Genomic DNA, 14,198 nt, shown 5'->3' on the forward strand with positions numbered 1-14,198 from the left:
GCTAATAAGCAAGAATGAAGACAAGAAGAGGACTGAAGACAAAATGGAGAAGATGCAGCTGCCTTTTATAGTCCTTGCCATACAGCTTGGTTTCCTTTGGTCCAAACACAAGCTGCCCTGGCTGCCCTGGAAGCCTTAGTGTTCTGTCCATAGGTATGCCCCTGCATGCCTTGCTGAGTCATAAGGTGTATCCCTTGCTTTCTGTCAATAGGTCAATTGTATAGCTGATGTCCCTTGATGGGCTGTCAAGCAGGCAAAGCAGTGCTAATGCCAATCTGCCTGGGTGTGTCACAGCACAAGTTTGGAACTACAGACATACCATACATATAATTTACAATACAAGGGTGATACAAACACAAATGAGATTATCATACCTGGCAAATTATAATATTTTTGTAGATACTTTACATGGCATATCTGGCATAACCCATTGCAATTTTACAATATTACAATTACAATATATTCATAATATCCTAAAGTCTCCTGCAAATTCCATACAGTGTCATGCCTGGTTCCCAGGCATCCCTTTTCTATCCTGCCTTCTCTTAAAGGTGTAATACCTTCTTATATGGTCCTCTCATGGCACCAATAAGAAATTCTTTGCTTCCCGTTGGTCAGAGGCCTCCCATGATCCTTCCATTGCTCAGGCCCTTCCCCTGGGTTAGCCTTGACCCTACCACTCAGGTCTGGGCACTCCCTCTGCAGGTACCTCTGTTGCCCACAGGTCCAACATGCCCATCCCCTCCCTGTTCACTTCAAAGGCGGGACTCTCCTGGGCTGTTGCTCTTTCCCACTCTCTGCATAAGGCTTCTCTCTCCCATCCCAATAGGGGCAATTTCTCTTAAAGTGTCCCCTCTGTTCACAAGTGTAAGACTGTTCTGTTCAGGCTTCTGGCCTCCTGACCTGGAGCCTCGCTTCTTGCCCCAGGCCCTCTGGAGGATCTTGAGCAAATAACGCTGCTCTTCCAGGCATTCCTGCAAGTGTTTCTGTGCCTTCCACTGTTGCTGGTTCTCCAGGATCTGGCTCATTAGGGCCTGGATCCCCCTGGGTTACTCATCGCCCCCCTTTAGTGGGAGCAGCAACTCTGAAGTCCAGCCTGGGAAGGTACACCTGCCTTCCACCAAAAAGGCCTCCACACATGCAGCTCCATTGTCCTTTTGACCCAAGTGTCTCTGCTATAGCCTTTCCCACTTCCCTTGTATCAGGGGTGGCTGTCCAACATTATCTTAGTCTCTCACTCAGTCCCCTCCCCTCAGAGGCAACCATGTGCCCACATTTTCTACCATGTGTGACAGGGTGGGACTTACCATGCTAGCGCCTCCTGCTGGTAATCTTGTGGTTCATCTCTGCAGGTCGGTACACCGACTCCCAGTGGTGTCTCACCTGCCATCATTTTTCCTCCTGGACTCTTGTCACTCTAAGAACCGTGGCATCCTCTTCAGGACACAGCCCTCCAGCCATGGCATACTCTGCACTCCCTGCTTCAGGGGGCCAGTACTGCAATCCAGTCACTTTCTCAATGGCAAGGGGGAGGGAGGAACCTGGGCCTGCCCATTACTCCAGGTCCCGGCCCAGCTGTGACCCTTCCAACCTCTCAATACATTTCCCTGGGACACTTCCCCATGACCCCAGCATCTTCTTCACCCTTACCGCAGGGCCTCAATATGCCAGTCAGCCAGGAGCTCTCTCACACTCTTCTGTTCCTGCTAAGCACTGCTCTGTCCAGAGTGCTAGCTTTCTTCCACCTGCACAGCAGCCAATCCTCCCTCCTTGAGCTCCAGGGAGCAACTGACTCTGCAGCTCTTCTTATATGGGCCTGCCAGGCCCTGATTGACTGTGCCTCATAGCTCTACTCCTATTGGCTGCTTTTCACACAGCCTCCCTAGGGATCCATTAACCCCTCACAGGCCAGTGTGGGGTGGATGCCCCATCACACTTGCCAACAGTCACCCAAGAGATCTGTGGTAGAGCCCTTAATTGAATCCACATCCAATGGGAAGTTTGCCAAAGATGGCAGTGGGACCAGCATTTTACCCCTGGAGGTGGATTACAATTAATATGTTGTCTTTCTATACCTACCCCTAGTCTAGAAAAATAGATACCTTTTTTAAGTAAGATAATGAATAGCCTTCTTGTGGTTACTACACTGAAGTATTTGGATATAATTTACAATTACATGTTTCCAAAACATCCCTGTACAACTGTCCTTGTGGCTGGGATAATTGGCTAACCACTGTTGAAAGTTAATCCCTCTTACATACTTGGATATGCCAAATAGCACCAATTTTTAATTATTGATCATATTTATTACGGTAATGCCTAGGGGCCAACCAAGAATGAGGCCCCATTCTTCTAGGCACTGTATGAACACAGTAGCAGACAGTCCTTGCCCCAAAGAGCTTAGTCTAAATAGATGAGAGAGGATGGGGGAAGAGGTAGAGCACACAAGCATGTGAACACTGTAATGGCAGCAACGTCATATGAATTCCACAATTTTTTGCAGGTTGGGAGGGGGAAGGGTGAATTAGGAGGCAATTTGTTAAATGGAAATTAAAGTGAAGGAAGAGGGGGCATTGAAGAGAGCATGAGAGAGGCAGAGTAGGGGAGTAGTGGGCAAAATGGGAAAGTTCGGAGTGACGTTGAGGTGAAGAGACTGTGAGAGAGGACAAGGGTTGGAGCAGACAGCCAATCAGAGCAGAGAAAGTCCAGTCAAAGCTACTCCAGCTGCTCCTACTGGCTGGAATCTCTGATTGGTTCCTTCCTGCAGAGAGTGAGTGAGTGTCTATCTCTCCCCTGCACAGTTTTAGATCCAGGGGCAGCACACTGGTGGGGAGGGATCACTCTAGCTTAGCCCCATTGTACTCCCTCACCCATACGCAGCAATCCATGTTTTAGCTGCTTCTGCAGCTGCTCCTTTTGCCTTCTTCCCAATATCCAGAATCTCACTTAAGTCCTGTCTCCCTGCTGCTTAAATTTGGGATCCTGCCAAAAATTAGCAATTGCATTAATAAATAAAGGAAACACTGAGTTTGGAACAGAAGCTTGTTTCTCACTTTATTAAAAGTGGATACATTTACTCATGGTACAAGACTATTCATTACAATGATATTTAACAACTTTTTTTTTACTCTAACCATCCCCCTCCCAATAGTTTACACCCCTTCCTCTACAACCTCATTATTTTATTTTCTCTCTTGTCTTGTTCTCGCAGGGTATTTTCAGCTATTGTATTTGGTGCAATGGCACTAGGACAGACCAGTTCATTTACTCCAGACTATGCCAAAGCCAAGATGTCAGCAGCACACTTGTTCACGCTGTTTGAAAGAGCCCCCTTAATAGACAGTTACAGTGATGAAGGACTGAAGCCTGTAAGTTGATCATTGTATTATGGACAATATCACCTACTACACTAACTAATGTCAACACTGAGGTTTTCTTCCCCCACTCACAAGTTAAGTGTTTAGATTAACTGATTCTTGGGGCCATTAACATTGTGTTTCATCCAAAAACTATGTGGGACAAATTCTGCTTCTGCATGGTCCTTCCTTGCATTTCTTTGTGGAGAGCCCCCTGCAAGGGCCAGTGAAAATGGGAACAATGCTGCAGAGGCAGCCAATTTCTCCTCTATGCAGGAGGAGCATATCCATGCACGGACAATGAAAATATAATCAGGCTTTATATTAACGTTGTAAAATGTTTTGGGATTCAATTTATATACAAGACGCTAATAATAAATGTTAGTGTGCTATAGGAGCTAAGAAGTTGGTGAATCTAGGTGGGCATCACTCAAAGAGGCAGACAGGACAATAGCAGTTCAGTATATTATTTTTATTGTGGTATTGCACACAAATAAAGATGGTAGGACTTTGCTCCAAGGAATTTACCATCTGACTAACCCTTCTAATTTTTAAAATAATAGCAACAAGGTCTAAGAAAATGCTGTTAACACTTACCAGGAATCATAAGTTTGACAGTAAGCATTTGGGTGCATATATGGTAATGATAATTGTACTGTAATTTAATTTGAAAAAAAAACAAAAAACTCTAAAGTAGGATTGCTTTGGTACACAGGCCAAGAATATCAGAAGTGGCTATTGTTCAGTGCTTACCTTGAGATTCTGAAAGGGGCCTGATTTACAGAAAGCATTAGATGAAGCTGGTGATCCAAAATTAGCATCATTTTTGAAAATTTGGGCTTACATTAAAACTAGTGTGAAGCAGAACTAGCAGAATCTCTGTCTTCAAAATAATTTTACACTGTTAATTTTTGAAAAGTCACAATAAGGACCAGATCCTGGCTGTATTGAAGTTGAATGGCAAAACTCCCATGGAAACCAGTAGGAACAGGATGGTTCTAGTTCTCTGTATATTGTTTTACGATGTATCAGAATTTTCCTAAAAATTGATCAGATGTTACCATTTCAATTATAGGATATATTCGAAGGCAACATAACATTCAAAGAAGTGACGTTTAACTATCCAACTCGACCAGATGTCCAAGTGCTTCAAAGCTTGAATATTAAGGTAGAAAAGGGACAGACCCTGGCGCTCGTAGGCAGCAGCGGCTGTGGAAAGAGCACTGTTGTTCAGTTGCTTGAGAGGTTCTATGATCCTCTTGGTGGAGAAATGGTGAGTGATTCCTTGCGAGAACCTGGTTAAATGAGAACTTGCCTATCTCATTCTTGTTACTATAATAGAATGCAATAGGTACTTTTGATATTTTTGTATTCTTTGTGAAGATTAAGTGGAGGTACTAGCGGACTTTTAGGGTTCTGTGTATAGCCATAGCGAAGGTAGGAAGAATGCAAAATTTTCCACACTTCTCCTGTCATTCTGAGTTAAGGGAAATGATTCATGGATGAAAATTGCTACATGGGCCTGATCCAGAACATACTGAAGTCAGTGGAAAGACTTTCACTGAATTCAGTGGGATTTGGATTGGGCCCTATGATGGCTAATTATTATAAACCCATAAAATGTATTAAATGCAGATACTTATATAGTGTACTAATATAAATGCCCCTCCCTCCTGTATCTTAAAACTATGAGCAGCAGGGAAGTATGGGACCTTTGCTCCTTATTTTTAATGTTAAATACCAAATTTATGCAATTTAAAGCACATCCAGACACCATAGTAATGAATATTTCCTAAATGCTTACAATAATCTAGGTTTCAAATGTGTGTAAAGTGCATATCAAACCTCCCCACTACATAATTAGTATTTAAAAAGCACTTTCATGTCAACTTTTATGACATAGCAAATAAAGGTTCGTTACTTGTGACCAGAGTTCTTCAAGATGGACTCTGCATGTTCCCACTCTTGGGATGCTCTGACTGGATGCAGCCAGGATAGTGGAACCTTCTAGTAGCAGTGCCAGTTATGGCGCCCCACCCCCTTTCCCTTGCCCTTAGTGTTTGAGTGTGTCCTGAGAGCATGGTTATGAAAAGGGGAGTGGCACCTGTTGCTGCCTCAGTTCCCTTCAAATACTAAAGCAGAATATTGATTAACCCTAAAAGTAGGACTCTACAGAAGTGGGGAAGGTTGGTGGGGAGTGTGAATATGCAGAATCTATCTTTTACTCTGGTTACAAGTAAATAACCTTCATTTCCTCTTCAAGTGCCCTCTGCATATTCCTGCTCTGGGGATAGTTTGGCAAGCAGTACTGTAAACTGGAAGAAGGGAGTGGAGTCCTAATTAAACAGCAGTTGGAGCATCACTCCGACAAATTGTGCACCAGACCTTGTTACCACATCCAAAGCATAATGTCTTGTAAAAGTATGAACTGAATTCCACATGCCAGCCTTGCATATCTCAATAAGAGGAATATATTTAGTGAATGCTGCAGTTGTAGCAACCGCTCCAGTAGAATGGGCTCTAAGTGGAACAGGAGGAGAAAGTGAAGCTCCATTATAACACTTGAATACACAGTCTGACCCATCTGGATAGGCAATGTGCTGAAATGGTCCAACCCTTAAAAGTACCAGCATACGAGTTAAATACATTCTGTCCAAGTAATATAAGACTGTTCTAGTCCTATCCAAGGAGTGTACTCTAGATTCCCCTTTACTTGTATGAGATTTAGGGGAAAAAAATACAGGTAAATTAATACTTTGATTAACATGAAACTTGGAAACCACTCTGAAAGAATTTAGGGTGTGCTCAAAAAACACTTTATCTTTTTGAAAAGTAGTATAACAGGGTTCTGCCATCAATGTATGTAACTCGTTAATTCTTCTAGCAGAAGTGAAGGCTACCATACAAGCGGTCTGTCTAGAAAGATGAATCAAAGAACAGCTCGCTTGAGGCTCAAATGGGAGGGACATAAGTTGTGTTAAAACTAAGTTTAAATTCCATGGAGGGGGCCAACTCCCATACTGGGGGATACAAATTCAATACACCTCTTAAACAAAGTTTCACCAACTTGTGCAAGAAGATGGATTTTCCATTAGCATGAGTATGGAATGCTGCTATTACTGCTAAATGGACTTTAATGGAGGAGAGAGACAACCTCCTCTCACCCCGGTTTTTAAGTACAATTATTCCGAAACAAGTTGTATGGGAACTGAGACTGGGTCAACATCCCTATCGGTTGCCAGATAACAAATTTTTTTCCATTTATAATTGTAGCGTCTCCTGGTAGGTGCTTTTCAAGCATTAATACAAACTTGCTGCACCTCAACAGAGCATGGTCTTTCTGAATCTGTTGAAGTCCTATTGCCCACGCTGTTAGATGTAATGACCGATGATCTGGGTACAGACCCTCCCCACTCTGGACAGTAAATCTGCTGATAGCAGGAGCATCTTGTATTTGCCATTGGATAAATGGAGTCACTCCATGTATCATTGTTGCCACAGACATGCTGGAGCAATTAAAATTATCCTGGCCAAATCTTGTTTTATTATCTTTTTTAAAAAAAACTTTGAGGATTAGAGGCAATAGGAGAAATGCATACATCAACACCATTCCCCAGTGTAAGAAAAATGCATCCATCAACGATAGACTGTCCAAGCCTTCTCTTGAGCAAAAAGAGGGACATTTTGTATTGAATCTGGTGGCAAGCAAATCTGTCTGGAAATCCCCAAAGCCTGAAAAAGTTTGGAAAAACTGCATCTTTTACAGACCATTCATGCATCTGCAAGGAGTCCCTGTCCAGACTATCCATGATCTCACTGTTCTTCCACAATATGCAAAGCAATTGGGTAAATGTTGTATAGGACGCACCAGTCCCGAAGCTTTATTGCCTTGTTGCCTAGCGGTCACAATCAAGTTCCTCCTTGTTTGTTCAAATATACTGTGGACATGTCATCCATAGTCACCTGAATTACTGCATCCTGTATCTGCAGAAGAAATGCTTTGAGAGCCAGATGGATGGCCCTGAGTTTTAAGATGCTCATGTGTAACAAGGATTCTCTAAAAATACCATATATCTCAGTTGAAAAGGTTGCAGAGATGTTCCCACCCCAGCCTGTCTTAGACGCATCTGTGGTGACTATTAATGAAGGAGGAAGTGGTTTAAACTATACTCCTTTGACATTCTGTGGTTTCAGTCACCACTTTAGAGAGAGTCTCATAATTCCAAGGAAAATTTGTATTTTTAGCACACTGTCCACACTAGGTTTGAAGTTTTCATAGCCACTGCTGAAGTGGCCTCATTCTGAGCCTGACCTATGGAGTCATGTATGTTGTGAATGCCATAAGACCTATAACACCAGAAAGCTGAGATGGTTGTAGAAGTAGTTTCAGTATAGTGGTGGTTTAGTTTCAAAAACCTCTGTTCCAGAAAGCATCCTTTCCTTTATGGAGTCAAGGATCGCCCCAATGAAGGGAATACTTCAAGATGGAATCAGAAGAGACTTCTCTTTGTTTATAAGTTTCGAACAAAGAACAGGTTATCTGAATGGCTGTTACTAATTCCTTTTCTGACAGAGCCTTTAGCCACCTATCATTTAACTCAGGAAGAAAATCCTTTGTCTTCTCAAATGCACTGCTACTGGAGCCAGGCATTTGCTGAAAACCCTGGAGAGACCAGAGTAAGACTTTGTATTAGAAATGGTCTGAACCCAGAACATAAAAGTAGATATTTGCAGTGAGATTGTCATATGGAAATATGTATCCTTGAGTTCAAGAGCTATGAACCAATCCAGAGTAGACAGGGAGGGAATGATTGGCACAAAAGATAACAACATTATGAACTGAAACAATCTGATGTATTGTTTTAGGCCTCTGAGATCTAAAATTGGTCAGAGACCTCCATTCTTTTTTGGGATTACAAAGAAATGGGAGTAAAACCCTTTGCATCTGTGAATTAATGGTGGTACTTCTACAGCCCTGCATGCAGTAGAGCTTGTATTTCCATTCTTAATAATCTCTCATGGGAAGAGTTCCTGATGAGGAAGGGGCAGGAGTTTGCATGGAGGAAGGGCTTTGAATTGGACAGTATAACCTTCCTTTACTGTGTTGAAAAATCACCTGTCTGATGTGATAGTTGTCCATGTATCATAAAATTTGGATAGATAGGATTTTCTGAAATTGGTTCAAAGCTCTTGATTATCATGTCAAACCTGTGGCCTGACATTTTGCAGGGAGGATGTGGCCAAGGAATTCTTTGTCCTTATCTGGGATTTGTAGGATTTCTTCCTTTCCAGTGTTTGAGAGGATGCTTGCTGCAGTTGCTGCTATTGTGATAGTATGGTTGTCTCCTTTGATTAAAGAACAATGAAGAGGAAGAAGGTGAAACATTGCCTATGATATCTGAACACAGGTTTAGGTGTTCTCCCTCTACAAGGAGGCAGTAGTCCCAGAGATCTAGTTGTGGAGCAAGGCTCTATCTTCTCCAATATCTCATCAGTTTTTGTACTATATAGTCCACCCCCTTCCAAGGGTAAGTCCTATACTGTAGATCTCATTTCCATAGGAAGAGAAGACTATCATAACCATGAATTCCTATGTAGAGCTATTGCCAATGTCACAGATCTCAGAGTTGTGTCAGATACATCAAAGATGCCCTAAAGGCATTCCTGATCACATTTTGATCCTCTTTGATGAAAGTTGATAATGTTTTCTGAATCTCAGATGTTTGGTGAAGATTGACATGTTCTCCCACAGTTGAAACTAATACCTGGCCATTACTGCTTGACAATTTGCCACTTGCATGTTGAAGGAAGCTGAAGAAAACAATTTTTTCCCGAGACAGTCCAACTTTTTCCTCCTTTATCATAAGGAGTAGAGAGTGTTCAAAAACCTAGGTCAGGTCTTCAAACATTGCTGCTATAACAAGAGACTCTCTCAGGTGGAATTTGGTAGAACTTGTCAGCCTTTTTTGAAATCGGTTGGCATGGTGCTGGATTAGAGACAAAGGAATTTTTGCCTTTATATGGGCAATAAAACTGCAGACGCAGACCCAGAATGTCAAAAACTGTATGTGTGGCCTCCTTCAAAGCCACCTAAGGTAATTTTAAAGTGGATGCCATTCTGTCCACTAATTTGTGAAAGTGAATTGCATTGCCCAAAGGAGGAGATGCCGTTGTTACTTCCACATGGAGATCAGGAGATGAATCGCTTTCTGGTTCCAACCATGTAGCAGGGTCCCCTTTGATTCTGCCTCTGCTGTGAACTGCAGCCACTGGGAGCTGTGGGCAGCTGTGCAAATGTAAACAAACTGTCTGGCGGCCCGCCAGCGGATTACCCTGATGTGCTGCGTGGTTGCCCACTGCTGCTCTAGGTGCTTTCAAATTGATAGTTAAATAATTTGTTCCAGTATCTTTCCAGGTATCAAAGTCTACATCTTACAAGGATGATTATAATCCTGTGTTTGAAGGGAAATTTCTTCAGACTGGAAAGCACTCACAATCTAAGGGCTTGACTACATGGGAAAGTCTTGCCAGTTATACCAGTATAATTGTAGCAGTTTAAATTCAGAACTTTACTTATACCAGTAAAACATTGCCTTGTAGACAAAGAATTTTACTCAGTTCTGCAGTGTTTGCTTTGTGTATTACTTTATTTATTTTTTATAAATATGTACAATGTTAGAAGGAATAAGGCTCAAGGTTAGAAAGCGAGTCTAAGGAACTGAGATTGGAGGCTTGAATTACCTCCTTTGAGATTTCCTTACAAATAAACTGAAGCTAGCAAAATCATTGTATAAAGTATTTTGCAAAGAATTGTTGATATTAGCTATACAGAATGGAAAAATTAATGTAACATTTTTCGTGTAAGTCAAAGCTTCCCTATCTCTGACATTTAAGTATTCTTGCTTTTTAGCTGCTGGATGGCCAAAATGCAAAGTTATTAAATATCCAATGGCTTAGAGCTCACATTGGTATTGTCTCACAAGAACCAATCCTGTTTGACTGCAGTGTTGCTGAGAATATTGCATATGGAGATAACAGTAGAGAGGTGTCATCTGAAGAGATTGTAAATGCAGCAAGAGCAGCCAACATACATTCCTTCATTGACTCTCTGCCAAATGTAAGTTAAACCTTTTTTGTTTCTTACTCAAAACGAAAGGTGACTTACAAAGAAAAATAAAAAGGAGTTATGCCCTTTTATGCTTCTCTGGGATGTATAGGGAATCTAAAAGGATTTGTTTTTTCCATGCCTGTTTGTTACATTAGAAATTCAAGTCTTCTCTACAACATTTTTTTCGGGAAGACTCCATGGGCCAGTGGAGAACTAGGCTTATGAAAACAAGCATGTGAAACCTTGAGAGATTGAGAGAGAGAAGTGCTTTTAATTAAAGATTGTTTAAAATATTTTGTTTTGTTAGCCCTTAGTTATCTAAAACACTTTGTAGAATTTATCTTTGTTAAAGGTTCAGTTAGGGGCTGAGAACATTGCCAAACTGAATCATACAACAAATCATATGCAATCCTTACAGTGTAACAAATAAAAGCTAGTGCAGACTTTGAGGGAGCACCGACCAGTTCATTAGTAAACAGCATGCATATTTTAAAAGCTAACATTTTTGGATGCCACAAGTCAGATGTGACACTCAATTAGATATGTACATAATTTAGATTAAAACCGTAATATTTTTTAAGTTATGATTTTCCCTTCAAGGTGAAATCACGAGGGGAAAGATCGTCCAGTGGTTAGGATGCTAGCCTGGGACTTGGGAGACAATAAAGGGTAGTTCAATTTCTTGACTTGCCACAGACTCCTGTGTGAGCCTCTCAGTTCCCTTCTGTAAAATTGGGATAATACACTTTCCTACCTCACAGGAGTGTTTTGAGGCTAAATACATTAAAGATTGGGATGTTCAGGTAGTATGGTAATGGAGGTCATATAAGTACCTAAGATGGACAGATGTTTGTGGCCTTCAATAATTGTGGTCATCTGCTTTCAAAGAACTGCTGAAATAAAATGGCCAAGAGTAGAAAGCACATGCTCTATTGGACTCTGTGATTTAAGTCCAAATCCAGGCTAAATTGCTGGTGGGATGCACCTTCTAAATTTGTATTTATTGTATTTAGAAATATAATACCTGTGTGGGAGACAAAGGAACTCAGCTCTCGGGTGGTCAGAAGCAGCGTATTGCTATTGCTCGGGCTCTTGTACGTCATCCTCAAATTCTGCTACTGGATGAAGCCACATCTGCTCTAGATACAGAAAGTGAAAAGGTATCTTGTTTGTGTACACAGGGGGAATCTAAAACCATGGCTGTTAACACAAAAATTGCAATTACTACTTTGATTTTCATAAATGCCTGTAAAAGTCCAAAGTCTGGAAATCTGGAACTTTTCTACAAGTGAGATGCATATATACTGAGGCATTATCTCATTTGTATAAATGACAGCAACTGTCTAAATCTAGATTACCCAGATCCAAATGTCTTACTATGAAACTGTCTTCAATTACTCTTCTATTGCCTACTGATGTCAGAAGAATTTAAAAGGCTAGATCCCGCTTCTTCCTCTTTCTCCCCCATAAACACACTTGGCTAAATCTCCCTCTCCCCAAGGACGCTGGCACGTCTAGGCCCTCACTCCAGTTAGGGCAGGCCTTCTGGAACACAGACCCCATCTACAGCAACACTCTAATCAGCACACAACTCTCCTCCAATCATTCAGCTGGGCCCTAGAGCTTCATCCCCAAGTCTTCTCTCCCATAGAAGAACAGCTAGAGTGACACACTACACAGGATATATCTCTATGGCAGTAGGCTGGTTGGAGGCAGTGCTGTAAAAAACATCTTTGATTGGAGTCCTCCAGGATTTGAACCATAGAGTAGTAGCTCTGAGTTGAGACAGCAGGTTCAAACAGCTGCTCTGGATCTTGGGGAGGATACCAGAAATCAGGAGTCTCCTGTGTGATCTGGGAGACTTGGCAGCTCTGAGAAATATTTCTGGGAAACATATTCTCCAATTTTAAGTCTTGGTTTAGTCAATTATTTTTTACTATACTCTTTGCTTTCCCCCTCTCCCTCCCCCATTCTTCCTCATGTGGTCATTTCTGAAAGGAAAGAACCTCATGGCTTTTTGTTTGCTTTCTTCTTTTTGTGCTTTTAGGGTGCACTTGGGTGGCATTTTCAAGCTTTCCCCTGCAACCATGACAGCCAGAGACTTGCTTCCTTTATAAAAATGGAAGCTGAAATCCTCACATGATCACTTTTCTCCAGGAGCTGGGCCATTAAGAAAAATACTTATCACGAGACTTGCCATAAAGTTATGAGATTTGCAAAAAATACTGATTCAGTGTTGCCAATGCTCACAACTTTATTGCAAATCTCTCGGTATTTGTTGTTGATCTTAGTCCCAGCTCCTGCAATCATGTGATTGTGTGAGAAATTCAGCTGTCATTTAAATATTTTCTTGGTTTGTGAGAAAAGCTTGAAAACATGACCCAAGTGCATCCTAAATGTGCAGAAACCAGAAGACAAATAAAACCAACCCAAAATAGTATTTCTTCAAAAATCTCAAGATTTATTTAATGAGAAATTGTGGCCTGTCTCCTGATTTTTGACAACTTGGAGTTGACAGTACTGATAGGTGGCCCACTGCTGCCAAACAGGTTTCTCTGTAGTTTTAAAGTGAACTTAGTGCTCATGAAATACTGGAATGACTTCCTTACAACAGCAGCAATACAAGCATTCCACCACTTCTTAAAACTGGCCTAAAAGGAACCAGCTCTGTGCCTGTACAATACTTGGTCTTTCTGCTGAGATTGCCAACAAGGCTGCCAGCTGTGGTGATTTTGGTGATGTGGACACAGGTCCTTTAGCAATTCTCCTGAGATGTTCACCACCTTAGTTCAAATAGGTATCCAACCATTTATCAATAGTAAGAGCTCTTGCTCATTGTGAACACAAGCTAGATTTAAAACAGGAAGCTAGACATTCATCCCATTACTATTCCCTTGAGCCATTCAGCCTCATCTCTCTCACTGGTAATTTACAATTTAAATTAAAAGATATCAGATACCTCACTTACTAACAGCTGGAAGGGGTTTCTCTGCATTACTTGCCAAATAAGTTAAAAATGTATCTTCTGCTTTGGTAATTGAACAGGTTGTCCAAGAAGCACTGGATAAAGCAAGACAAGGTCGCACCTGTATTGTAATAGCTCATCGCCTGTCCACCGTGCAGAATGCTGACAAGATAGCAGTAATCCAGAATGGAAAGGTCGTTGAACAAGGAACACATCAGCAACTCTTGGCTGAAAGGGGCATCTACTATTCTCTAGTTAATGTTCAAGCTGGACCATGAAACATGAATTAAAAGCAGTTTAAAACATATTAAATTAAATTAAAAACATATTTCTGAAGTGTTATCGTGCAATTGTTTTAATATTTTGCAAAAGACAGTATTACCAACCAGTCTTAGTACCTTTTGTTTTCTGGAAACCCTGCAAAGAGAAGAGGTCCTGTTAAACCCTGGAAAGCCAAGAAACACTGAACCAAACATATATCAATGTCCTCAATTATTTCATAATCTAAACACTTAGGCCTGCAGCTCCAGCCACTAAGAGTTCTGTTACTGGTTCTGCCACTGTCTTAACCTGTTATCACAACCTGGCCCCGTTTCCTTCTAGTCTGGATGGATACAAGTTTGTTGTGAATGGATCCAACCCCTAAATCCCATGTGCTTCTAAGCCTCCCTGAGTTTGAGTAGTGACTGATCCAGAGCTAGTAACCGTGCTCTCTCAGGTACACTGCCAGGTGCAGACCTGATATGTGTCACCCTTGGGCAGGGAGGCC

General features: G+C 41.6%; 1 protein-coding gene across 3 annotated transcripts in view; it reads left to right on the forward strand.

Annotated features, from left to right (window-relative positions):
• The window catches only part of ABCB1 (ATP binding cassette subfamily B member 1), a 66,805-nt gene extending 53,034 nt beyond the window's left edge, over positions 1-13,771 (forward strand). For all 3 annotated transcript variants that reach the window (XM_073334084.2, XM_073334085.2, XM_073334086.2), the window contains 5 exons: positions 3,212-3,368; positions 4,432-4,629; positions 10,267-10,473; positions 11,478-11,624; positions 13,510-13,771. In XM_073334084.2, the coding sequence (XP_073190185.2) occupies positions 3,212-3,368; positions 4,432-4,629; positions 10,267-10,473; positions 11,478-11,624; positions 13,510-13,707 (907 nt within the window). In that variant the 3' untranslated portion in view covers positions 13,708-13,771. The remainder of the gene's footprint in view (positions 1-3,211; positions 3,369-4,431; positions 4,630-10,266; positions 10,474-11,477; positions 11,625-13,509) is intronic.
• The last annotated feature ends 427 nt before the right edge of the window (positions 13,772-14,198 follow it).

Source organism: Lepidochelys kempii, chromosome 2 (genome assembly GCF_965140285.1).
Source record: "Lepidochelys kempii isolate rLepKem1 chromosome 2, rLepKem1.hap1, whole genome shotgun sequence".
Lineage (NCBI taxonomy): Eukaryota > Metazoa > Chordata > Testudines > Cheloniidae > Lepidochelys > Lepidochelys kempii.